Here is a 27,810-nt window from a genome sequence, read left to right on the forward strand (position 1 = left end):
AATAAGGCATAAGGGGAAGCTAGAGGTGGGAGATGAGACGGCGGAACAGGAAGCCCCCAGCTGTGAGGGGCGGGGAGGGCTGGGAAGGACAAGCACTGAACACCCTGTCAGGGCGAAGGGTCTTCCAGCCCCTCTCTCAGGGGACGAAGGTGCCTAGGAAAAGGCAGGGACCCGTGACACAGAACCCCACCTGGCGGGGGACAGCACGGTGAGCATCTGCGGTCAGACTGCGCCCAGCGCAGGCACTGGGCAGTGCCTGCTTCCAGACCATGCCCAAGGCCAAGGTGAGGGGCGGGCTGCCAGGGAAAGCCTTTGGCAAATGGCCTGTGGAGGGCCTAAGGTCACACAGTTTCCTGCCCTGGAGTTGAGACCTCAAAGAGAAGAGTCTTGAAGTCAGTCATAGTTTGCCCCTAATGTAACATTTCACAGACATGAAAAAGAGAAAGACAGCTTCTAAATGTATTGCTAAGGTGCATTTCCGAGTGGAAGCAGGATATAACAAGTACATAACATTGCGGGTGCTACGCTGGTGCTGGTAGTTTTAAAACACTATTTAAAAAAAAAGAATGTATACATGCATACAAAGAAATATGGGGCGGGGTGGTGCACTCCTGTAATCCCAGCACTCTGGGAGGCTGAGGCAGGAAGATCACAAGTTCCAGCCAAACCTAAACAACTTCGTGACTTTAAAAGATTCTTTTTCAAAATAAAAGGAATGTAGGACTAGGAATGTAGCTCAGTGCAAAGGCCTCAGTATCAATCAATCAATCACAATAAACACAAACAAATGCGTGCTGATACAGATGCCCACCAGCACACAAGAAGCAGACAAGGCAGCTGCTAAAGAGGCCTCCACCAGCCCTGCCTCTGCGGGATGTCTATGGGCCTCCTAAAGCTCCTCTACAGCGTAATTAACAATTATTCAAAGGTCTGATTTGCTTATAAAAAGAGCAACATATCAGTTAGTGCCAAACAAAAGAAAGTAACTCCCCAACTCATCTGTCCAGGTGATAACAGACCTGAGTGCCTGGATGTCTCCCCAGGCAGCACTGCAGGGCACACACCCACCACATCAAACTCTAGTGCTTGAATCAACCCCATCAGTATAACCCAAATGTAGAATTTCATGCCACTGTCATACCTCAAAAGTTGGTTTACAAATTTTTTAGAATCTCATGTGAAAGAAGCTGTGTAATGAGGAAATATGACTGCTCTGACTTATGTACCCAAATGTTAGCAAATGCTACATAAGATGCTTTACTGTAGTAATTTCCTGTCATAGAGAAATTCTCCCCGCTTCTCATCTCCTGAGTGTTAAGCTGATAGATGTTCATTCCAGAGGTGTGCTAGAACAGTTACACAACAGGAAAAATGAAGAAATTATTTTCCCAACAGCATGTCAGAAAGACAGCTATTTTTATGCTGAAGATAAAAATTTGCACTAAAGTAATGCAAGTTCTCTTTCTTCCAAAATGTAGGGCAGAAGTTTTTGTTTACTCTTACGAATCTTATTTCATCCCTACTAAGCCGCCAGCACATATTCTATCAGTTTTATATCGAAATCTCTCCAATATAAGGAATAAGAAATATATAAGGAATCACTCTGAAAATAAAAATCTTTTTTCATGCACCTATTTTAACATTTCATCCTTGCACTGCAGAGAACATCATCAAAGAATGAAAGTAGCTAGAGGGAAGAATAACCTTCAGAAAGAAATTCGATAATGTCTTCTTCACTGTGACATCAGGTTCAGGCTTAACGATACCAAGCTGGTGACCCAGCCTGACACTTTCATCTCACAGGTGGGGACAAAGGCCATGCGGCTGCACAAGAATTGCACTGCAGCTGTCTCACAGGCCCACACAGGGGTCTCTACTGGGCCTTGTGGCCTGCACAATTACTCTTCTATTAGCTCAGGCACAAGCAGGGTTTTTCTTCTCTTTAAATTGGCATGTGCAATGAAGTATTTAATATAAATTAAGGCTACAAAAAATTAATATTGGTGTCACCTTTAACAGCAGCTACAACCCAGAAACTGCACATAAGGAAGCCATGGCCTGTCTGTGAGCATTCTTCTTGCCCTGTCACTACCTAGAAATGGATGGGAAATGGGACAAGGGAGAGGACCAGGAGCCAGTACATGTGGCTTTGTGTGTGCCTGGTCAGGACAGAGGGGCCAGGGTGAAACCTCGCAGGCTCCCACCCCAGTACAGCCGGCTCCTGTGGGCAAGAGTCTGAGCAGGTGCCTTGGGCCCTCTCTGCCTAATCCTTATTGGCTGAATGGGAATGTAATTTACTTGACAGCATAAGGAGTTACTGCTATGGTTTGTATCTAGATGTCCACCCAAAGCCTCATTCAGACTTAAGCTTCTTCAGAGGTGGCTGAATCTAGAGTGTGTGTGATGCTGGGGTTAAAGGTGTGTGATTGCTATATCAGTCCATTGATTGGTTTGGCATGGTCCTAATCCCAGCAGTGTAGATACAATATAAAAGGGACAGAAAGATGCTGTTAAGGTCTCTTGTTGTTTTTGCTGTCTTCAGCCACCAAGAATTATTGCCCCTCTGCCATGTGCCATCCTGCCTTGGAGTCAGCACATTCTGGACTGAAACATCTACAAACAGTCAGCTAAATAAATCTTTCCTCCTTTAACTTTGAGTGTTGGGTATTTTGTCTCAACAATGACTGAGACAGAACTTGGTACCCGAGAGGAATAACTATACCTGTAACCATACCGGACCATGTGGTTCAAAAGCCTTTGGAAATGGCTTGTGGAAAGAGTTGGGAAAGATTTGGAGATGTTAGCTGAAAAAGTAGAACTGGCATGCCTTAAGCTGTAATGTATGGGAGATTGTGTTTAGAGCTCAGAAGAACAGAATGCCAATAGAAATTCTGCCAGTAAAGAGCAGTCTCCAGAGATTTCTACATTGGTTGTTCAACTCCAGATGATGTCTGTTATGCCTTGGTAGAAAGTTTGTCTGCATTTTGCTCATGTCCAGAGACATTGCCTCAAACTAATAAGGGCAGCAGATTAATCTGGCAGAAAAAATTTCAAGGCAGTCTAATGTTGAGGCAGTGGCATGGCTACCATTGGGGGTTTTTAGCCAGATCTGTGTTGAGAATCAAGAACAAAAAGCCCAACAGAATGATTTAAAACATTTTGCATTTGGCCAGAGAGGATGTGCCAGTAAAGCTGTGGACTGCAAAGATAGAGCAGAGGAGATTTTAATTGCTGAGAACAATAGAGAAGATGACCTGAGGGCATCACAAGAAGCAGCAGGACTCCACCATTTGCAGCCTCAAAACTGCAAAAGTGAAAGGCTTTGCTTTGAGAAGAGAGCCCAGAACACCATGTTCCAGAATGGTGGCAGCCTAGGGAAGTTGTTCCTTAGGATGTGGTTCATTGGCGCTGGACCCCTACAGCCAAGAGAGAAGAAAGCTTGACCACTGCTCCAGCTGGTGGCAGACCCTGGTGTCACTCAGGTGGTGCTGGTTTCAGATGCATGCAGAATGCAAAAGTTGTGGGATCAGGAAGGCTTCTATCCAGATCAGAAGAAGGCCTGGGAGGCCAGGCAATGTGCCCCTGAGAGGGCACTGTGTAAAGCTGTGAGGGTGAAGTCAAAGGTACAGTGGAGACTCCAGAAGGTTGGAGAAGCCAGGAACATGAAATCATCTGAGGAAAACTGCAAGGAGGGAGCAGAGCCAGCCTAAAAGAGAAGCCATGGGAGCTACAACCACCATAGGACTAGAGCCACCCAAACCTTTTGGAGTTCCTATCTTGCCACAGATTTCCATAGTTCATATCTTGCCATGGATGCTGCACATGGAACTGTACAGAACTTAATGTTTGCCCTGCTGGATTTTGGTACCACTTTGGTCCCATTCCTTTGTATTCCTATATTTGTACCTTTTGGAATGGCAATATTTATCTTGTGCCATTGTATGTTAGAAGTATTTAACTTTCTTTTTGTACAGAAGCTTACTCTAAGAGTGTCCTTAAATCTCAGAGAAGACATTGGACTTGTACTTTTCAGCAATGCTGAAAATGTTAGGACTTTGGCAACTCTTAGAGACAGACCAAGCCTTTTGCATAAAGGGATATGCATGAGTCTGTGGGGGGCCAAGGGTGGAATGTTATGGCTTATGTCTAGATGTCCTCCCAAAGCTGCATGGAGTTGTGGGGGCAGGCTTTTTGAAGGTAGCTGAATCCAGAGTATGTAATGCTGGGATTGAGGATATGTGATTAGTAAATTAGTTCACTGATTGTTTTGGCACAGTTCTGGCTAGAATTAAGGGAATGACTGCTACACTCACCCTAGGGTGGAAAGCCTGCATACAACATAAAGGACAAAAAGAAGCTTGTCTCTCTCTCCCTCTTGCTGCTTTTGTTGTCTTTTCTGTCATGAACGGTTGCCCCTCTACCATGCCACCCTGCCTTGGAACCAGCCAATTATGGACCAAAACCTCTACAAACTGTGAGCTAAATAAACCTTTCCTTCCTTAACTGGTGGTGTTAAGTACTTTGTCTCAGCAATGAGAAAAGTAACTAAGACAGTTAGGAAGACAAATCAGTATTCAATAATTCTGAGCTTTCTCTAGGTATGCATATATACACTGAATTCTACTGTCTAAGCCACAAATTGTGACAAAGCAAGGATGCACTGATACATGCTCAGGGCCTGTCACCACCCGAGGCTTAAATAAGCCTATGCCAGTCTCTGCAAAAAACTGGTTCTGTCTGCCAACCTAGTCTCAAAGTCTCTTATATTTTAGAACAAAGGTTAGAGGAAGCGAGAAGGTTCCCCAGGGTCAGGGCAGACTTTTCCCCTCTGCCTGACAAACTAGCAGTCAGAGGACCAGGAACTCCAGAGGGCGAGTTGCCCAACTGTGGTTCTGCACCAGTCTTTCTATGTTGAAAAATCAAACCCAAGAGCTTGAAGCACATGTAATGATACTTTGCACTAAATCATGAACACAGGATAAAAGCTAAAAGACTAATCTTTAATGCTATGGCATTAAAATAAACTTCAACTAGGTCTCCATTGAGTCAATGGTGTCTTCCCCAAACTTCAAGGCTATCAAAACCTCAGCATGTGACCTCATTTGGGAAGAGCATCTTTGCAGATATAATAAAATGAATGCATTTTTACAGGATTAGACTGGACATGAGTGAGTCCTACATCCAGTAACTGACAGTTTTGTGAGAAAGGCGCCAAGCCAGGTATGGAGGCACATGCCTGTAACCCAGCACTCTGGGAGGCTGAGCCAGGAGGATTGCCAGCTTTGACCCCAACCTGAGCAACTTAGTGAGACCTTGCCTCGAAATAAAAAAAAACTGAAAAAGAGCTGAGGATGTAGCTCTCAATATATCATGGGTTCAATTCCCACACAATCAGTCAGTCAATCAATGAGAAGGTGAAGAGACAAAGGAGCCACAGACTGGAGTGAGACATCTAAGAAGCAAAGGAGCACACCCTCCCTCAGTTTGGAAAAGGTACCAAACTTACCAACACCTTGGTTTCAGAACTATGAGAGAATAAATCTCTGTGGTTTTAAGCCACCCAATCATGGTTTTTTGTGTGACAGACCTAAAAAACTCATATAGGATTCAAACCCTGGAAGCAAAGATCAAGGAAGGGGTCTGAGACTGTTTAGGCCACCTTAATACTCAGAAAGCACAAAATGGCTGTCGGAGGTGATGAAAAATTGCCCCAATTTCTTTGTTATTCTTCCCATGAGGGGTAGGGTCTTGGTCCCCTTCCAATGAATCTGGGCAGGTTCCTCAACTTCCATAAGCCATAAAAAATGGCAGAAGTAACAGTGGCAGTTTCCAGTCCTAGTTTTAAGGAACTAGCAATTTTTCATTATCTGTCCCCACAACACTTGTTCCTGGAGTCCTGAGCTGTCATGTAAGAAATGTGAAGCCACTATACACACTACAGAGGGCCGGAGCTTACATGCAGACAAAGAGTCACCCCATGAATCCCATAGAAACTCCAGGAATCTTGGAGACAAGGACTCTTATCACCTCCAACCAAACTGAGGCTAAGAAAAACAAGTAAGTGCGGTCATTTTAAGATGTCAAGTTTGAGGACGGTTTCTTATGCAGCAATAGATAAGCAGGACAGCTTACAATGCTCAACTTCTGATATAAAAGGAGAACTTTAAAAGGAAGTACTAGAGAAAATTCAGATCAAAGCAATAGGAAATTATTATTGTCCTGGTCAGGGTGGCAGAGAGGTGGCTGGCTATGGAAACAATTGTATTTAGCCTTTAACTTAATAATGCCTGGGCTTCTAATCAGAGAAAGAGTAATCACCAGAGGAGAAATCATCTGAAAGCAGAGCAAAGATGACTGGGTTGTAAATGACAAAGAATCTCTTGTATGCTGAAATACTAGAATGAACCACCAGGGGAAGAAATGTCCCGGCAGACTTCAGCCCAGAATAAGGTTTGGGTGCCAAGGCGGGTTTGGGGACCAGAGGATGAACTTGGCCAGCTTCTTTCCTTGTCTGCTTGGCATCCAACATGTGTTGTCATCTCCAGGTGTCAGAGGGAGGCTCACAGGAAGGTTCCTTGCATTTAATTGTTACATGAGGCAGAACAGCCTTTTGTGTCATAGAACTGTGATACGAAATGACTCACTACCTAGCCTCCTTCTAAAATGCAAGGCTTCAAAGACTTTAGCCATGTACTTTTTGTGAGCTAGCAAGGGAAGAGATTGGCAGATATTCAATAATATTTTAATCATAAGGAGAAAAGTTTCAAAGGCACAGATTCAGCCCACCCTCAATGTTGAACCAGGGGTGACCCTTCCAAAGGTCCCGGTGATTTGTGGAGCCCTCTACATGGAGAACAGCTGGAGCCCACATTGGGCTTGCTCTCTGGGGAATCCCTACTGCTGCTGACTAGCCCAGCTCCAAATACCTGCTATCCTAGTTTAATCAGATACCTAGATGATCAGGCTGCACATACCATCCCATCTCCCACATCAGAGACCAGTTGCACATCCACCGTGAACATACAATAACCAAGTACTGTGTAATGGGTGACAGGCTCCCTTAGCTTTCCAGAAGTGAGCTCAGGGGAACTTAGGGAACATCTGTGCCTGCAGTGAGACTGTAAGACCATCTAGGATTCTTGGGATTGTTGGCTTTGTATCAGTTTGGCTGGGCCATAGCATCCAGTTTATTTGGTCACACGTTATCCTAGATGTTTCTTTGATGGTGTTTTCAGGATGAGAGTAATATTTAAAATGGTAGACTCTGTACACCAACCTCCTGCAAGCAGACGACTTCAGATCTAAACTGCACCATCACCTGTCTCTTCCCCCAGGCTCCTGCCCACCAGCTTAGCTTGCAAGTTTGGGGCTTGCCAGACTCTATAACTGGGTGAATCAATTTCTTAAAATTAATCAGTCTATATCTGCAGACATCCTATTGGTTTCATTCCTAATACAATCCCATAGCAACCCTCACAGCCTCATGCCACCTTCACAAGACACTAGTCTGTGACTCAAGGGCTCAGACTCTGTTGGTGGCAGTTAACTTCTCCACTAATGTCTTTTCCACCTCTTGGCCTCTGCTTGCGCCCCATTCACATTCCAACACAGGACGTTAATCTCATTCCAAACGAGTGGCCTCCTTGAGGCCACCTCCATCTAGTGGCCAGCTAGAGGACGTGGCAGCCACAAAAGGCCTGAAGACCTCCAGTCAGGTTGGTGGCATCACAAGAAACAAAACTCAATAAACTGGTCATAATTAGCTACTGAAACCTCCCCATCCTTTTCTAGTCACCCGTGACCAGGGCAGGAGGCGCTCAGAGACTCGTGAGATGCTGCTGGCATCCCTGGCAGGCCTTCACAGGCATCAATCAAGATGTGTCAAGCACAGATTAGGTTGGCTGATTAACCAGGTGTTATGGTTGATACATTGTGTCAACTTGAGGAGTCTAGAAGCTTAACTAAGTGACTCAGCAGTTCTGTATCCTGGGGTGAAAAGGACATTACTGGTCTAGGATGTTGTTCACTGTGTCAGCTTGAGAAGTTTAAAAGGTTAACTATATGACTCACCAGGGAGCCAGGTTCCTTACTTTGTATTCATCCTGAGCCTGTGCAAGAGGAAGGCATGGAGATGGTGTAGGTACAGAGGACCACCCTCCAGGGTGGATGGGCTGCATACAATTAAAGGAAAATTTTAAAAGACTGATTGCTGGTTATTCAGAGGAGCTCCAGTCTTCACCTTCAGCCTGGTCATCTCCTGGCTTCTGGTGCAGACTCTTTGGCTTCTGCCTGGCACTCTTCAGCCTCCTGGTACAGACTCCTCAGCCTTCGTCATAGATTCTTCAGCATTCTGACATAGACCCATCATCCTCCTGATACAGACTTACACAGACACTACAGTGAGCTCCAGGCCTTAGACTGGGCACTTCAATCTCCAGCACACAGACATTCTCTGAGCGCTTCCTTATCCAACTCTGTGGCTGACTATTATAAGCCAACATTATAATTTCTTGTACATTTGTATATCTTGTGTTATGTCTGATTCTCTAGTAAACCCTGACTGATACAGATTTTGGTAACAGAAGAGGGGTGGCTCTAAAAAAAATTAGAATGATAACATTCTTTAATGGTTTTAGAGGTTCCTAGAGTTAGCTCTGCAATTTGATGAGACTTAAAGACCCCATGGTCTCTTCCTCCACTTCTGTGGAGTATACTGATAATCCTTGGCGTAAATTGTTTGGCCTAATACACTATATAGATCCATTTAATTATCCTAACTCACCACTTGTGACATGTCAAAAATTCAGTGACTCTGTGCACAAAGATTGTAAATTTCTGTGACAGAGTAAAAAATATAATGATGCTGGCTACTTGGTGTTAACATCCCTAGACAAACTAGTAAAAAAAAAAAAAAACCACAATGAGCTCAAAACAGCCATAAAAAATTTAAAGCCTTTTGGTTGTAAAGACAAATTAATAAAAAAAAAGCACAAAGATTCAAATTCCCTGTTCCAGACACAGATAAAAATTTAAAAGTTTCTAAGTGTGTCATAAAAAAAAAAAAAACTCCTCTCTTTTAACCAAAAGACTGAGATTACAAAACTTCAAACACAGTCCCTCATAATTCGACTGGCTAAACTACAATGTAAGTCTCATACTCAGCATCAAAGGGTATCTAAAACAAAAGTGAGGACACTAATAAAAAAAAATGAGATCCCATAAACTCATATAGGGACATGTGAAAAGATCCTAAAAAAGCTAAAGATGCTGATGAGATTATTTTGCTAAAAAAGAAAGAATTTCCCCACCCACTATAACAGAGACATTGCCACCTCTACTCCCTATAGTGTTGGCATGTCCTAGTATGCCTAAAAAAGCTAATCCTGTGTTGCCCACAGGAGATAATGCTAACATTCCTCAGGACCCACCCTCGCCACCCATTTTTGCCTCTAGGCTCATAACCAGGCTCAAATCACAAAAGGCTCCTAAGGATAAAATACACAATATAACCCATAAAGAGGTCTGCTATGCTCCAAAAAAACTCGAGTTTTCAAACTCTTACAAGCAAAGGCCTAATGAGCAAGTATAAAAATAAATTTTATGAATATAAGATAATGGTAACAAAAATATACACCTAGATCAGGCAAAATTGTATCTTGCCAAATGCACAGCTGCTGAGATCGAAGGACCTTTGTTTCAGGGAAGGGTAGACAGGGTACATGACATGCAGAATGGCTCCCCAATTGAACTGAACCCTTGCTAGAGCTGTGGAGGTAGCTCCCCAAATTAGGTGGTGCTTGCAAGAGGAGAACCATGTTCGAGACTATTCATGGGGTACTTCTTCCCAGCTGCCCACCTAGCTTGACCAATCTGGTCAACTCAAAATGTGGAAATTTTCTGTCCTTCAGACAGCAACTTGTCATGCATGAGAATCCCTGGTCTATTGTATCTGTTTTGTGCTACCTCTGCGGGCCACATTAACTTCTATAGTTCACCAAAGTTGAATGTTGGGTATGTCCACTTTCCATAGAGGAGATATGACAGACCTCATCCAAAGACTAACACCAAGGTTACTGCTCTCCCACATAAAACTTGTGTTCTGGTGACTCTCTCCAGTGAGCCACACACCAGGGCCATGGAGAAGTCAAGGCACAAAAATCAGGGGTCTCCATATCTCCAGGACTGGAAAGACAGCCATGGGCTTGAGCAACCTCTTCCTCACTCCCAAAGCAAACAGGAACTGGTACCTCATATGTGACATGTGTTGTCTGGTATCTGCATGGACTGTGGGGTCAAATTCCCAGGGCAAGAATCAACTCCTTCATACGTTCCTGATCTCTTATTTTGGTCTCTTTCACGTTATCAACTTGGTAAGCTACTGCTCTCAGTCAACTCAAACACAAATCTAGATGTTTCCACAAGGCATTTTGTACATATAAATAGAGTTCATTATTAGTTGACTTTCAAGTGAAAGAGGTTACCAAGCAGTCCAGATAAGCCAGATTCCTTATGTGCAGAGTTGATGCTTCTGGGAAGATATTCTGCCTGTAGATAATCACTTCCATATCTGCCCAACCTATCTGAGACCAGCCTGACACAGCCTTACCATTGGGTAAGCCAGGTACCTCACAGAGGTACACTTCTCTCTGCTTAACCTCTTTATGCCTCAGTTTCCCATTTGCAAAGTAGGAAGAATGAGAGGATCTCTCTCACTGGGTTGATTTGAGGATAACAAATTATGACCCCAACAAGTAAGAAATATTAATTCACGCAGTAGAAGCTATTATGGCTAATGAACCTGTGCCTTTGAGAAAGGAGTTTTCATAATAATTGTAACAAAATATATTTGCTAAAAACATTGGTGGGCATAAAGCATACCCAGCACTAATAGAAATACCAAGGCATGCCTAGGGGACAATGGAAGGCAGCTATTTTAAGTACATAATACAGTTAGGCACAAGCTTCCCATTGCTTCTGATTTGGGACCAGAGCTTAATACGCTGCAGTGAAAGGCTTTTATCCAAATCTGTGAAGCAGTGTTCCCCAGTGGCTGTAATCTCCTTTGCATGGAAAGTCACTCATTTACTCAATATTTGACTGACCACTCGGGGTATACTAGTGATTGGAAATAAACAGGTTAAACAACAACAAAAGCAATTTACTGTCTGACTCTTCTTTTCCTTTCATCTAAACAAGTAAACAAATATCAAGCTTCCAAATGTCTTAAAGAAGCTGGTGAGAGAATAAACAAGGCCAAAGAAGAACTCTGTGGGAAGGAGAGATAAAGTAGGAAAAGAAGGATTTGCATTACAACCAGCTTGGCTGGAACTTACCTTTGGACAAATAACCACAGTAAGGACAGACATTGGTGAACATTTTTGGTTTCCTAGCAGACCAGGCAGTTACAGCTCTTGTGGTCAGTTCTGTCCTTAGCCTCCTCCAACTCCTAATCCCACCAAGCCTTGCCTAGACAGGCTCAGATCGCACCACGGCATCCTTCCTCCGAGAGCAGCAGGTGGGGAGACAATGAACATTTTGCTTTTGTTGCTGTTGATATGAAACACTATTAGTTTAGCCAATGCCAAAGTCCAACGACCCCTCAAACTGTGCTCTCAGGCCCCTGAATGGCTCCACAAACCACATCACTATTTGTTACACATTTCACAGATGCAGAGGACTGCAAGAGTGGTCATAAATCCTCACTCGTCCAGCCAACTCACTTTCACATCAATACAGGCCCCTTTGACCTTCTAAAACAGTAAAACAGCACTTTTACCTATTTTGACATTGCAAGGATCTGTAATACTTTTATTTGAAAACACTGGACTGCTTTAAAAACATTTGGAAACCACTGCTTTTAAGAAACTCCACATTACAGTTGTGGAAAACTGAAATCTACAGCTGACTTCTTTTAAGATGTGGCAAATTACTACTAAAAATACCCGCTACAGTTTCTGGTCATCGTTTTTTCCAAAAAAGTTCACAGAAGAATTAATTTAGGACATTTAAAAAATAAACAGTCTGTTCACACAAAAGACAAGTGTACTCTGTGCACTAAGGGTGATTTCCCTGCTGATGGGATGTTCTGTATTCAGTGTGGCCAGTGCAGATCACTACCTTAAAATCGATCATCTAGTAAAATTTGTTAGGGTGAGAGTTTACGTTACTGCTACCGGAGCAAAGGCGATCTATGAATCAAGTGTTCCAACCAGACATTTACTATATCTGTGTGAACCAAGATCAAATCAAATCATCATAAAGGAAGAAAATATTGAGTCAATACCCATTTATAAAGATGGCAACTTAATTAAAGGATCACCCCATGTATATTAAGTAAATATGACATTGCAATTACATGAAGAAACATATAAATTCACATAGCTGAAACCACATACACACACAGCTCCTCCATTTATTAGTCTCTGTAAAAACTTTATTTAAAACTATGGAAAATGGGGGCTGGGAATTTAGCTCAGCGGCACAGTGCCTGCCTGGCAAGCACAAGGTCGTGAGTTTGATTCCCAGTACCGGAAACTTTCCCCTCAAAAAAAAAAAAACAAAACAAAACTATGGAAAATGATACAGCCTCAACACTATTTATCTACCTAGTATAAACTAGTGCACTGATTGGCTCTCTCTTCCAAAGTGTGTGTGTGTGTGTGTGTGTGTGTGTGTGTGTGTGCAAGCAATAATTAAAAGTAAAAAACAGAAAAAAAAGTTTAAGAAAAGGATAACTCCTATTTGCCAATAAATTATCATCGAAAGCTTAACTAAATCTAAATTTATGCTTCACACACACCCACTACCATTCAACAGCATGACCTTTTCTCTCACCAAGTGACAGAATCCAAAGTTGCCCTATCAAGAATTTTTTTTAAGTCTCAAATGTCACAACTAAAAAAAGTAATAAATATATGCACACATTAATATGGACATCCATTGAGGTTGTATTTTTTCAGAGAGCATTGAGCAAGCAAGAATTTCATAAAAATCACACCCTACTTGTACCAAGTGAACATAGTCTATTTAAAATAAATGAGAGTCATGTTACAACTTGTTAAAATGAACTAGACATATAAAAGTAAAAACTCAACAATAAATTTAAATAAAATTAATACTATACATTTTCATTATCACATGCCAAACAGTTGAGGGCATCCAGTTTTTGAAATATGTAAGATTCTCCTCATAACACAATTCCAGTGGTACATGCAGAGGCTCATACTAATGTCACTTTTGCCCTGGTCACATGGACCTTTAGCTGTACATGCACCATGGTCCCAATCAGAAGACCCAATGGATACGTGAATACCTGACAATCCTCCTGGCATTGTCAGCTTCCTCCTCTTTCATATCTAGTTCATGAGACCAATCCAACGCCTCCACATACCACTTTCAAAGAGCTCTAACAGCTTGAGCATGGGTCCTAAGATCACTCTGTTCAACCAGTATGCTTTGTAATCATGCTGGTGCTGGAAGAAGGCAGGATAAACAAGATATGCCCTTTAATATAAAGACACAGTGTCCAGCACCTGGAATATGCTCAGTGCAGGATGAATGGAGGAACACAGGAGTGTGTAAGCACACAGCCCAGCACAGTGCTGCTCAACAGAAATATATTGCAAGCCACAAAAGGGAAGCTTAAGCTTCTGTATAATGTTAAACTTTCTAGTGGGCACAGTACAAAAGGTAGAAAGAAATAACTGCAGTGAACTGTATTATATTTTGTTTAATCAGATGAAAGACATCATTTCTATGTGTTATTATTAAAAATGTCATTTCATGAGCTAGTTTGCCAGGTTTACACAAGTCTTTGGAGCTGGCAGTATGTTTACCCTGTATATACAGCATGTCTCCATTCAGATCGTCAACATTTCAGAACACTCACCGGGAGCTCTACTGGAGAGCAAGGTGGGAAGCATGTCCATCCCAGCGTGAAGTTCTGTCCAGCTGGTCTTCTGGGGAGGAAGGAAGGAAGAGCACAGCAGGGAGGAGCACGGATGGGACAGAGTGTACAGACCACACGAGGCCTCGCTTGCAGACTGAAGGGCTCAACCCTTATTCTTTGAACAAGAGTGCATCACAAAGGCATTTAAACTTCTTACCAGCAAAAGGTGGCACAATATCAGGTTAATACCCTTTAGTTACTGCAGGCTGATCAGGTCCGCAATCCCCCTAAATAAGTGTACAGCAAAGGCTAAATATAAAGAGGCAAATGGAATGATTCCAGGGCTGCAGGAGGATTGAAGCCCTCTCACAGAATTCAAGATTCTCTCAGCTAAGACCAAGACCTTCTCTGGGTGGCCTGTTTTGTTTAGTTATCAGAAGAAGGGCAGGGAGTACTTAAGAAGGGTGGAACCACTCAAGGACTTCTCCAAGTAAGGTATTAAATTAATCCACCCAGGAGTGAGATTTCTGAGGCTACAGTCTTTATCTAGTTGAGGTTGGAGCCAGGTACACTTGGCTAGGATCTTGTCTTATCCTTTGAGGCTTTCCGGCTTCATCCGCCATTACAGGCCTTACTAGGGATTAGTGACTCACAGAGGTTCACTTACTATAAGTCCACTGCCCATCTCCAGATAGGGAACCCAAGCCTTGGACAGATGCACAATCAAACATGAAAAGCCAATTCGTTAAGTCCTGCCCAGGGCTGCTTCGTAGTGGTCTCCATCAGCACAATAAAGTGTTGCCACTGTGGAAGATGATTTCCTGGAGGTGGAGTAAAACATGAACCGCAGAGAGGGGAGATGGGCAATGAGCCCTGGAGAAGACGGGTTGGACTAAGAAATGCTTCGAAGTTAAAACCCAGTTTTTTAAAAACACAGATCAGTTGTAATGAATTCTCTTCCAGTCAAGATAAAATATTAGAAACAAGAAAATTTGAACTTTTTGGGACAAAATCAAACTTCTTCAGTGCAGCACATGGCCCTGTTTTCTGAGCACATATGACTTTGGGGGGCAGGTATGAAACAGCGGTAAGCACAGATCATAGATTGCCATAGTGCCTTTAAAAATGTCCTTGCTGGATGACACACAAAAAATTTTACAGTGCTTTGTGGCTCCCTAAACTCTACTTGTAGGCGAGGGGTGGTGGTGCACACCTATGGTCCCAGCACTCACCAGGCTGAGGCAGGAAGATCACTCCGAGTTCGAGGCCAGCCTAGGCTACAAAATCAGTTCAAGGTCAGCCTGAACTGCATAGCAAAACCCTGTCTCAAAAAGAAAAAAATAATTAATTAACTAATTAACTCTGCTACTAAGACTTAGTTTGTAAGTAAAATCCAAAATTCTAGGGGAGCCACCATTTTAAACTGTTAAGAGTTTATTAAGGGTCAGGGATATAGCTCAGCAGTGTAGGTGCCTGCCTGGCAAATGCAAGGTCCTGAGTTTGAGTCCCAGTACCAAGGAAAAAAAAAAAAAAAAAGAGTTTATTAAGAGAAACACAGGGTCCAATATCTGCCTATTATTCTATATATTGATTTCTTTTGCTTATCTCACATACTCATGTCTATTTAGCAGTAATATCCCCTGGACTTTTATCAGAAATTGCTATACAGTGATTCAGTATATTCAATACATTAATTGTTTATATAGCCATTCCCATAATGTTTGCATTGGATCTATGACTATTAATAAGAATAGTTTTATTGAAACTAACTTTCCTCTTCCTCCCTTGATTCCATGGATAGTTTCCTCATAACACAGTTCACAATAGGGAGGGAATTTATGGGTCAGTGCAATGTAGTTTTATGTTTAGTTATTAGGATACACCACCAGACTGTAGAAAAAAAGACAATATGCTATGCTGCTAACATTTCTAAACACCCAACCAATAATGAGCTATAATTCTGATAATTTCATTAACAAATACATTTTAATTCTCATCTCTTGAAATGTTAGTAAACACATACCTATTTCTCATGATGACGCAGTGCCTCAAATTCCCTGGACTCTGCTCCTAACCACTTTCCACAAGGACTTTGGGTTCTAACCTTTGCTATCTCTGTCCTTTATACTTCAGATAATAACCACTTAATCTTTTAAGCTGTCCCATTATTTTCACCCATGCTGTGGCATTCCATTTAATATTTATTCCACTGCCTTTGGCTGGGCTATTTTTCTTTTATTCTTTTGATATTCAGGCACATCTGTCTTCTGTACACTCCATTGCTTCAGTGTTCATAAGTTTATCTTCCGTATACATTGGGTTAAAAGTGCTATTCCATTTTCCTCTAGTTATATATAAGATAAACACAGAGGAATTTAAAAGCAGAGGTCTTTATACTCAGATTAATAAGTACAGAAATTTCTGGTATGAGTGAGATTTGCTCAGATAGTTCCAAAAATGGATCTGACCACATTATAAAATGACAGACACCATAAAATTGCTGCCCTTCTCTAATCAGTAGTGATGACTTCCAGCTCCTCCTAGAGGGGCTGAGTATCTCATAAGAATGGCACGTACAGCTCAGTCTTACTTAAAATTAACTTTCAGCAAGAAAGGTCATCAGTGTACAAAAGCAATCATCTGAAAACATATTGTCACCCACAAACAGAGAACACACTCAAGGCCTGACAGGGTAGTACATGCCTGTAATCCCAGCACGCTGGAAGGCTCAGCTGGGAGATCTCAAATTTGAGCCCAGCTAGGGCAATCCAGCAACTTAGCGAGATCTTGTCTCAAAATTCACAAACCCGATGGGGATGCAGCCCAGTGTGAAAGCCCTGGGTTCCATCCCCAGTACTAAAAAAATTAAAATACACTAAAAATGGCTCTGGAGATGTTTTACGTTTTCATATAATGAAATTACATGGAAAAATTTAGGAATTCCTCCCCATAGGTAAAAAATGAAGAAAAAACATGCATAATCATTTACAAAATTTAGATCACACTGTAAAATTTTATATACGTAACATAAAAATTGGTAAGTCAATTCATGGAAAGATTAATAGCAGTTACCTGTGAGAAAGTAGGATTATGGGTAATTTTTTTTTGGTGGGGTGATACATACATACCTGACATGGCTAAATGTCTCCATATACATTTTTACAAAAAACATATTTTTATTCTTTTAAAAACTTTTTAAATGAAGGAAGAAAGTATTACAGCATTATACTAAATCAAATGCTACTAAAATGCCTCAACAATAATGATATCATTAAATTGTTAAAAAAAATTCTGGCTACATAAATACTGATGCATTTACTAGGAATAATAAAATGATAAATGTTCAGCCTTCTCTTAAAATTCTTCAGCAAGAAAAAGTGTGTTTGGTGGGGGAGGTTAAAACAGATCAAACCACAACAGCATAAAGCTGAATCCCTGAAGTTAGGTGCTGGATCATGGCCTAATAGCACAGAATAATATCTTCTTTTATTTTGGATATATTTGAAATTTTTCTGTTTTCCATACCAGTGTTTTGAGAAGGTGCCGCGAAAAGTGAGTAGCAGTGTACGCATGGACACGCTCGTTCATCGCATCAACCCACATAACACAATTAAGGTAAGAGCCGTGTTTCCTTTTCACTGTTTGTTAACGCATGAGGGCGAGTGTTCAAAGTGAGCGGTCTACCCGAAAACGAGAACAGAACTCTGGCTCTGCTTTTTCTTTATAAGGCAGAGCATAAGCACATAAAATCAACTGAAAGTATCTTATACAATTCAAAAGATTTTAAATTTCCTGCCCAGACCCAGATCAGACTGATAGCTGCGGAATATCAACTGGTTTGTGAGGTTTAGAACAGAAGATGTGCACCACCGCAAATGGCCTGAAAAACCTGGTCTCCAAGAGGAGAACGAGCTAGCCCGGCTCAAGCGAGCTGCAAGCGTGACAGCCTCAGCCCTCAACAGAGACCAGGCCACCACGATCAACATCATGTACCTTGTGTATTCTGTTCTCCACCATGGTTACAAGGGATGATATGGATACTAAGCATCTGGGATCCTAACGTGATGGCTTCCCAGGATTTCACAAATAAAAATACTCTCAAATCACTTTTCCAAGACATGGTTAAAGAACTCCATGGTTAATATCAGGAGATATCCTATTTCCCCTGGTAGGCTGCAAAGCTGGTTTTATTTCCATTTTACAGATATGGAAACTGAGGTTCAGAGCTGTAAAGACTGCTCTTAAACACTAAAGTCTCCTGACTTCAAGGACAGTGTTCCTTTTACTTCCCAACACTCCCTTGGGGTGTCTGTGAGGGACAGATGGAGGCACTTTACAAGGACAGCAAGGCAGGGCCAAAAAGAGGGAAATTAGCATCAGGCCTAATACTCTTCAATTTGAAAATGCTATCTCCTGAGTAACCATTATTTCACACTGCTAGCCTTCACTGTGAAGATGGCAGCTTTCATTGATCGTACTCCATTTGCTTTCAGTTCTGTGGGCTTGCTTTCACTGTTTTCACAGCAATGTCTCTTAACCTAAGACACAGCATTAACCATTATTTTTTATGCATTCATTTAGTAGGACTGGCGATGGAAACCAGGGTCTTGCACATGCTTGGCCAGCACTCTACCACTAAACTATATCCCAAGCCCTACTATTTTTTAAAAAGCAGGAAGGATGGCCAAGGCTATGTGGCTGGTTGTTTGACAGCTGGTCCCCTCTCTTCATAAATCCAGGTGGTCTGAAGGAACAGGAACTGGAAGAACCACAGCACATCGCAAATCCCAGGGGCCACTTAACCTAGGGGGAGCGCGAAGCCTACCTCTCTGACTTCGTGAAGCTGGCCGGGATACTGACTCTTGGTTCTTCGGGCGGCTGCAGGCGACTTGTGATGCGTGACTGTGACCACACCAGGGGCCCCCGCAAAGAGGTGTCTCTGGCTACAGGGAGACGCAGAATTGGGCGTTCCATGGGGGAGCAAAGTGAGACTTCGGCTCCGGGAGCTTGGAGTACTCTAGAATAAGCAACAGGTGTCAAAACTCAACAACTGACCTGCAGAACAGGACTAAGCGTCTAAGTGGTGCCTCCCATCTACCTGGGACCCTTTAATCCTTCCCCTTCACCTGCTTCGAGGGAGGAAGGCACTGGGGGAGGTAGAGCATTACTGCATGCCCAAATCCCAGATATCACTTAAGAGGGATACTTTCCATGAACTGTCCTCCTGCTGCCATCTCTGACTACTGTCCCGTCCCACACTATGATCATGAAGGGGTAAACAAAATCTCCCCAAACACCTTGGACTCATGGATTCCTCATTATTTCCTCTTCCTAGAATGTCCTTCCCCTCCTTGCTGGAAAACTCCTATTGAACTTTCAAGACTCCACTCAGTGTGGCCTGCTCTGGGAAGCATCTCCCTGGTTTTCTTAACCTCCCCACTATCTTACTCTACTGCACTGATATAATACCTAGTTATTATAATATACTTAGATATACTTAGTATATTTAAGTATAATATACTTAGCTATTATACTAGCTCCTTTCTTCAGAGATTTGTTCACATTCAAATTTATATCCCCAAAGCATGGCATACAGTAATTATTTAATTTATTATGTGCTTTATAAACGCTTGCTGCATGAATAGGTGCACTAAGTTACCCACCTCAATGGTTAGTTCAGTGCTTACGTTTTTTTCTTTTCTTTCTTTTTTTTTTTTTGGTACCAGAAATCAAACTCAGGACCTCACACTTGCCAGCCAGGTGCTGTGCCCTTGAGCTACATCCCCAGCACCAGCGCTTACATTCTGCCCAGTAGCAATATATAATCCAAATTACACTTCAGTCTATGAGAAAACTGGCATCTCATCTTACTGGAGATAAATCTTTCAATAACTAGACAGCCATCTAAAAAACAAAGTTGGATTCATCTCTGAAAGACTCAAAATGTAGCAAAGATTTAAAGAAAAACGAAGTGCTATAAGAAAACACATAGCCTTGTGAGGTTGAGAAGGCCTAACATCTTGAAATTCAAAAGCTATCAAAAAGAAAAGCTCCATAAATTTGATTACCTAAAAATGGAAAATTTCTGCAAGGAAATAAACCACTACTACCAATGATAAAGCCGAGTGTTAAAGTAGAAAAAAACATCAAAATGCAAACTTTTATTGATGGGCATGATATGAACAGATGGTTCACGAAAAAATATAAATGGCCCTTACACCATATAAAACATATGTTCAACTGACTCATAAGATAAATGTAAATAGAAACCACATTTAGACAGCATCTTTCACCCATCTGAAGGGCGAAAATGCATACATCTGAGTCAACATCTACTAACAGGGCCCCACGGAAACAAGTTTATGGAAGAAAAAGGTGACAAGCTTCTGAGAACAGCAACATGGCAGATCTGTGACAGTTGCGAGTATACTTTCCTCGTTCCAGCAGCCCCTTATGTGGGAATATATCCTCCAGAGACACCTATACCCAGGTGACATGTCATCAACAGCCCCACAAGTTGCTGCAAAGTATATTTAATGACAAAGAATGGGAAACAAATGAAATATCCATCGGTGTGGAACAAGTTAAATAAATTGTGATATACCCACATAATGGAATACCACTGACCTATAAAAGAATAGTGATATGGTCCCCGTTAACTGATCTTGAAAAATTTCTAAGTTATACAGTTAAGTCTGAAAACCAAGGTGCAGAATCATTGTGTGGCATGCAAAGTTCTATGTCAGAAAAGAATTATTTTCTTTTTCTTTTCACTATTATTTAAAATTATTTGCTGAAAACACAGAAGTACTCTAGAAGGATACACATGACACTAAAACGGTAGTTTACTTTTTGTGGAGGGAGTGGGAGGGTAGGAACAAAAGATCACTTCATTTTGTCTTGTTACGGTCTTTCATTTTGAACCATGTCAATGTGCTACCTATTTATAAAATTCAATTCTGTGTAAAATTTATGTTCTAAGTGTCCTAATGCTCACTTAGCTTCAGAAAGGAGAGGTGGATGATATACTGAAATCGTGCCAGGTTCAGTAGTATAATTATCAAATATTTACAGAACATCTATGATGTGCCTAGCAGAATACCAACCATGAAACATTAGAGAAATACAACATGTACGAGACAGTTTTCTGGAGATGCTCATAATATTACTGGTGATATAAGACACAGACACGGAGACTAAATAGTCACATACACACACTGAAATGGAGGTTGTTTGTAACAAGATGCTGATTTAGCAACACAGCCAGAAGATGTCAAAGAAATGAGAAAGGAAAAGATCAAGGAAGAGCTGATCTCCTCGCAGAAAGATGCCCTGAGGGTGAAGACCTGAAGCCTGAGCTGGATTTGGAAAGAGAAGAATCAGCATCAGAACACATGGCTGGGATATTCAAAGTTGTCTTGGCCTCAGGTAAGCAGCAAGGCTCTAAAAACTGTTAAATGTTCACAATTCATCATGTTACAAATCACCCAGAGATTGGGATGTGGGAGCCAGGATAGAAATTAGAATTCGGGGTTACCCTGAACCCCATAGTAGCTTATAAGGGTCCTGTGGATTTAATCTGCACATAACTAATAGGACTACAGACGAAGATAGGAACTAGAGTACTGCCTTTAAATAACCTCATGTATAGGGAACTGGAGAAATGTGTGCTCTGAGAATTTCATTATCTCAATCACAGGGAGGCTGAAAGCAGACAGCTGCCTCAGTTCGATCTTTACTTGGAGGGTGGAAGAGTAAAGAGCTGTTTCCCTAATCCCTTAATAACAGTAAATTTGCCTAAGTACTAAGAGTCCACTGACATACATTTTGATTGTTTGAAATGCTCATTCCAATCCAAAAAAGGGCAGTCTTTTCACTGGGCTTTGAAGTCAAACAGACAAGTTTCACTTCCCTACCTCCAACCACTTGTTCTGGCCATCTGACCTTGTGCGAGTTATTTAAGCTTTCTCATTAAGCATCAATTTCCTAGTCTTTAAAAGAGGAATAATACTGACGACCCTTAAAAGCCATCATGAAGATTAAATTAGATCATACACATAAAATGCTGAGCGCAAACCTGACATCCAGGAGCTGCACAGCTAGTTTGTTTCTTTATGTTACTTAAAACTTGATCGATGGAGGTCTTAATGATTTTCAAAATGCTAAGAAGTTGCTTAGCACAAGTCATAGCAGCCACTGACCTTCTCCTTATTATCCACAGGATCAAAGTGGTGATGAAGCCAAAAACTATTTTAATGTTTCTATAGTCAGCAATCAGATATCAAGACTGCAGAAGAAAACTTACTCACTGCCTGTCTCTCTCATCTATACACCCACACACACTACATTCTAAGCAGATTATAAGACCCATCAGAAACCAATGAGGAAACCAGTTAAGGTAGTAGACACCTTTGCCTGTAGCAGTATCACCATGAACGGCAATAAATCAAGAAGTTCACCCAGGTGCCAAATTATTCCAAGGTGGGCGTCTCAACGCGTGATCATTTCTTAATGGCTGTCATTCGAATTCACAAGCAGTAACACTGAGTCGAAAAACCTTTAATTTTCCATTAGCTGTGAGATTCTCACAGTTTCCCATGCTTCCTTGCAGGTAAATGTGAGCAAAGCCTTCTCACCCTTGGTGAATCCCCCAGGTAATCAGGAGAAAAGGCAGAAAGAGCAGCAAATTACAAGCACTGTCAATGAGCAGGCTGTCTTTCCAACACACAGCCTGTCTAAGATGTCCAGGTTCTGTTTTAAAATTGTGTTTGGACTTAAACATTTATCCTTGCTACTAATTTTAAATAAAATATTAACAGAGTCTGAGGAACAGCATGGCAGCATTTGGTTCCAAATACTTACTTCAATGGGGACAACTAGAAATGCCAAGCGCGCCATCTGTGGAGAATTCTAAGTTGAGAGTGGCGATTTCTCCCTCCTTACTGAAGAGGATTGCCTTGATACCGCCATCAGCTGCTCCCTGGATACACCTGTGTCCTGTTCGTTGTCCTCCCTACTCCCCACCCAGCACCGCCTGACAGGGGGATGGCAGCTACCGAGATTGGGGAGCAGGACAGACAAAGTGTTGGACCTCCGGGCTGCTCGATCATTCTATGTACAACCTACACCCTTGGTTGGATGTCTACCCTTCCCAGGTTGCAAAGCGGGCAGAGCACACATGCTCTCTGTGTCTCGTGAAGGGAAGGCTTGCCTGCAAAGGGAGAAGACTCACTAGAAAAAGAATGTCCACCTCAAGGGAATCAGGTAACAAGCCCAGAAGATGGAAGTCTCATCTCCCAGGCCTAGAGCAGCAGGAAGCTCTGGGCCACCCAAAGGCTCCCAAGCCCCTAAAGGCTCCTGTGCCACGCTGCTGTCTGCAAGAGTGAGCCGCCCACTGCCTGTGTTCAAATCCAGGCTGTACTGCAGTATTTGGAATCTGAGTAAGGGAATACGGATCGTTTCATTTCTAAAATTCAGCATTACTTACTTCAGCAGATTGTCAAAAGACGAAATGAGAAAAACGTAAAGAAAGCACCATGTGGCTGCTACAATAAATATCACCATTAATAATAAAAATGAGGCTCTCAAGCACCATTGTGGGGAATGGCAAAGTGCCCTGCAAGCCAAACACATGAACCTAATGGCTGGCATTTCTTTAAGACCCTCTAAACTTAAAAAAGAAAATCCTCTCAATCACTGAAAAACCATTTGCTTCAGAGACAAAAATGTACTTAAAATATTATTTCACATTTTATAGAAAGCAAAGCACCTAAAGATAGATTACTACAACGCTATATGGACACCAGAAGTAAAGAATTTAAATAAGCAATGGGAACTTCCAAGTAACAACTGGAAGAAAATACAAAGTCCCAAATAGAAGAAAGATTGTCATCTGATCCTAAAAACCTTTCAAGACATATCCAAGGTCTGTAACTGCTGTCTCGGGATTAAAAGACTCAGAGGGAGTTAGGGAGCGCTGATGTCTTAAATACACATTTATGACAACCATATTTCTACTGTAGGAAAGTTTTCTGGTAGGAAAAACTTCCAAGACAACTATTACAACAGTATTCAAATGACATTTAAAAAAGAGAAGGGAAAGAAGGAGAAATTTTGTATTTATGTATATACAGGATAGTTAACATAGTTCTACTGTCTTCTATCTCTTTGCTGAAAGAAACTGTCAATGAGTCCTTAACTGATCCATATTGCATGTCTCTATCTGTTTTCATGAGAAACCACTTTGAAGATATCAATATGTAATACAGCAAGCATTGTTAATTTCCTACCACTTTGTAACTCTGTATTGTCTGTACTGTTCTTTTGCTATTTTGTAAAAGGTTGTGTGTCTGTTAATGTTTTCCTCCTTTTATTTTTAAAATAAAAAAATAAGAGAGAACCCAGGGTACTGAAAAAAAAAAAAATGACATTTAATTAGGAGCGTATCTTTCTCATTTCCTTGAATTCCTTTACAGCAAGAGGAGAGACAAGGATGGGGAGCAGGTAAGCTTTTTTTAAAAAGCCAACTTGCAAAATATATTTTGCAAAATAAATTTTAGTAAAGCCATTTCATTATATCCCTTCTCTCCTCCTCTAAAAGAAATTAATGTGCCATTTCCAAAGTGGTAAAGGCTAAGCATAAAAATTGGGATTTATTTGTTTTCTTTCAAAAGTTAAACACACCTCAGAAAGGAAGGGCAAAGCATAATCGTTTTTAAAACAGAACATTGAGAGTCTTAAATTTATTCAAAGTTTCATTTTGCTGGTAGTCAACCTCTGAATAAAATGTGGGCTGGTTTTGAAATGAATCCAGTCCAGTGTTTTGCTCCATAGCTTCACATCGACTTTCTCATTGTCCTGTTTTTCTAGTTTTGTTTGTTAAAGTTTCTGTTATCTCAAGCTTTAAAACAGGCTTGAGGTAGAAATAAAGATTTCTTTTAAACTGGGCTGTTTTCCAAGTTCGTTCATGATTAACTTTTCAAAGTCATTTTAGCTCTATTTTTCCAAATTTCTGTCTTCTTCGGGAAACAGGAATTTCAACCTTACATTACCAAGCCTAGGTATTTTTTTTTCATTGTTATCTGCAAATCTTTAGGAAATCTTAAATATTTTTCACTAACTTCATACCAATACCCTCTTAAACACATGCACGTGTGCATAAAGGGTAAACAATGGTTCTCCCAGATGGTAACTCTCGCAGCTTCTAAACACGCTGTCCCAAATACATGATTATACAAGCAAATGCCAAGTCTTGAAACACTCCTTGCAAGCAAACGCATGCATTTCCGTTTCCTACAAGCACAGGGAAAAGAAAATCTGACATTTTCAGCTTCTTTTCCTCTACTGTTCTCAGTTTCCCCTTCCCCGCCCGTCCCCGACAAATCCTGTCAACCCTGCTATTAGGGAATCCATCCTCTCCAGAACCTCTAGCCATTCTTCAGGTCCAGCTTGAAGGTCTCAGCTCCACAGAAAGGACTGGCTTTGGGCTCTTGGCCTTCTTACCACAAAAACCCCCGTTTCTGTCCACTTCTCCTAGGCCCACGCGGAACAGCCAAGTGTGATTCTACCTTCTCAGCTTCCAGTCTCGCGGTTCTGCGTCTTCCGCCCACAGCAGCTGCGCAGACCTTGCATACTCCCGGTACTGAGGCTCCTTTGGATGCTTTACTCTGAAAGCGTGAAGGTCTCCCTCCTCCCACGGACTAAGCCCCATCCCTTCCACATCTCCTGCTGTGGAGCTGTAGAACTCTGGAGCCAAAAGGAAGCTCAGGCGTGATTCTAGGCTAGTCCTTTCTTAAATAGTCTTAAAAACTACAGCGCCCCCTCTAAGGAAAATGAATCATCTCTCTAGCCATGTGTACTTTGGAATCAGGAACAGGGCCTGCCTAACCTTGCAAATGCATGAACACAATAAATACTTTTAGTAATGAACCTCCTGGCCTCAGCTTGAACCACTACCCCTTCCCTGAAAAAAACTTTAAGAATAGCAATACTGTGTCAGGTGTGGTGGCGCATGCCTGTAATCCCACCACTCAGGTGTGGTGGCGCATGCCTGTAATCCCAGCACTCGGGAGGCTGAGGCAGGAGAATCTCCAAGAGTTCAAGGTCAGCCTGGGCTACATAGTGAGTTCAGGGTCAGCCTAAACTACCTAGTGAGACCTTGTCTCAAAACAAACAAACAAACCAAAAACAAATGTCAGTACTGCCTCAGTGGTATCTGTTACCCTTTTCCAAGAAGGCAGAAGAGTCTGGAAAAGATACATCACCCATACTAGTTACACATCAACATAAACTGTACAAAAAGCAACCTAGTATAACACCAACCAACGCACACTGTTCAGAGTTTCAAGAAGCGATGTTACTGGACAATTTGCATGATAGAATTTTATTACCACTGGCCTGCAGATGGGCATTTCATGGTTCATTCCATTCTCTACTTCTCACATCTTCACATAACGGACCCAGAAGATATCTTATGCCAAAAATGAATCACAGAACAGAAGGTAAACACATGCCAAGAATTCTATAAATGATCACTGTACAACATGGGAAAATGAGGCTCCTATTTCACGGTTAAACTTCTGTCTCCTGCCACTGGGTCACACCAGCCACGGGAATGAAAAGTCCAATGCAATTCCAAGACAGATCTGTTCAAGAAGCAAATTTGATTTTCTTAAAATCAATAACTAATCTCTGACAGACACGCTCCCATCTACTTAGAGATCATTATCTCCTTTCTAAATGCTCAGGCACAAAACCGTGAAGCTCCAAAAGGCACTCCTGCTTGTGTTTCAAATGTACGATGCTAAAGTTAAAAATAAAAAAGAAACCCACAGATCACACTATTGTTGACATGCTGAGCTGCATGCAGAGTCCTGGAATCTATGGAACAAAGCCCACTAATTACTAGTTCGAGCTTTGTGCTGCTGATGAAGTTCAGCAGATGAAAGATTTGCCAAAAACTGGGAGTCTAGCCATGTGGCAGAGTAGCAACCCATGTAAGAGGAACACCCAAAAGAGGCTACCGAATCCCTATAAGGCTGTTTGTTCATCAATGAGGAAATTTTCCCAAAATCACTATATCTATCCAGAACCTTAGATTTTTATATCTGTCGCTTCTTTACTGCTGCACTTTTTATATGTGTGAAACCCATACACAGGTATACTAAATATTTGTGCTAACCCTATGTAATTCTCCCTCCAGGGCATATCACAGCAGGAATAATCAGAAGTCCCAGGCTTACGCTAACATAAGCAAGGCTTATTTTAAAAACATAAAGATGCTTAGACCATGTCTTTGATGTTTAAGATCCCTAAATCCAGACAGTGACTGTTATGGTTTACAATGGTAGATGTCCCCCCAAAGCCTAATGCGTTCATAGGCCATGCTTTGGGGATGTGACTGGGTCATGAGTGTGTGGCACTCAGCCCTGGATTAGCACACTGACGGGTTCATAGCTGGATATGATGTAGGGAGGTAAAGCCTTGTGGGAAGAGGTGGGTCACTGTGGGCATGGCCTGGAAGGGTCTGTATATATCTATATCCCTCCAGCTCCCCTGATCTCTCTCTGTTTGCTGCCTGCCGTGTCATGAGCTCTTTCTCCTCTGCAATGCCACCTTGCCTTGTTGCCAGCTGACTGTGGACTGGAACCTCTACAAACTGTTGAGCCAAAATAAACTCTCCTCCTGTAAGTGTTGTAGGTGTCAGGTACTGTGTCCCAGCAAAGACTAGATGAGTATACAATACAAAGCTAATAACATTCATTTAATATTTATTGTATGTCTTACTAATTTCTGGATCATAAAAGAAGAACTTAATTCACTTGCAGATCTCTCCATTTTTCCCCAAGGAAGTTAAGGGAGAATCTATAGAAGTATACACAATAGGGGCTGGGGATTTAGCTCAGCGGCAAAAGTGCCTGCCT

The 27,810-nt window shown here is 41.8% G+C and overlaps 1 protein-coding gene across 3 annotated transcripts in view; it reads right to left on the minus strand.

The window, feature by feature from the left end:
* The window catches only part of Osbpl10 (oxysterol binding protein-like 10), a 298,636-nt gene that overhangs the window by 124,146 nt on the left and 146,680 nt on the right, over positions 1-27,810 (minus strand). For 2 of the 3 annotated variants that reach the window (XM_005387523.2, XM_013515705.1), the window contains exon 4: positions 18,714-18,905. The exons of the other annotated variant lie outside the window; for it this stretch is intronic. In XM_005387523.2, the coding sequence (XP_005387580.1) occupies positions 18,714-18,905 (192 nt within the window). The remainder of the gene's footprint in view (positions 1-18,713; positions 18,906-27,810) is intronic. 3 annotated transcript variants of the gene reach the window in all.

This window comes from Chinchilla lanigera, unplaced genomic scaffold, assembly GCF_000276665.1.
Source record: "Chinchilla lanigera isolate Chin_1 unplaced genomic scaffold, ChiLan1.0 scaffold00029, whole genome shotgun sequence".
NCBI classification, from domain to species: Eukaryota; Metazoa; Chordata; class Mammalia; order Rodentia; family Chinchillidae; genus Chinchilla; species Chinchilla lanigera.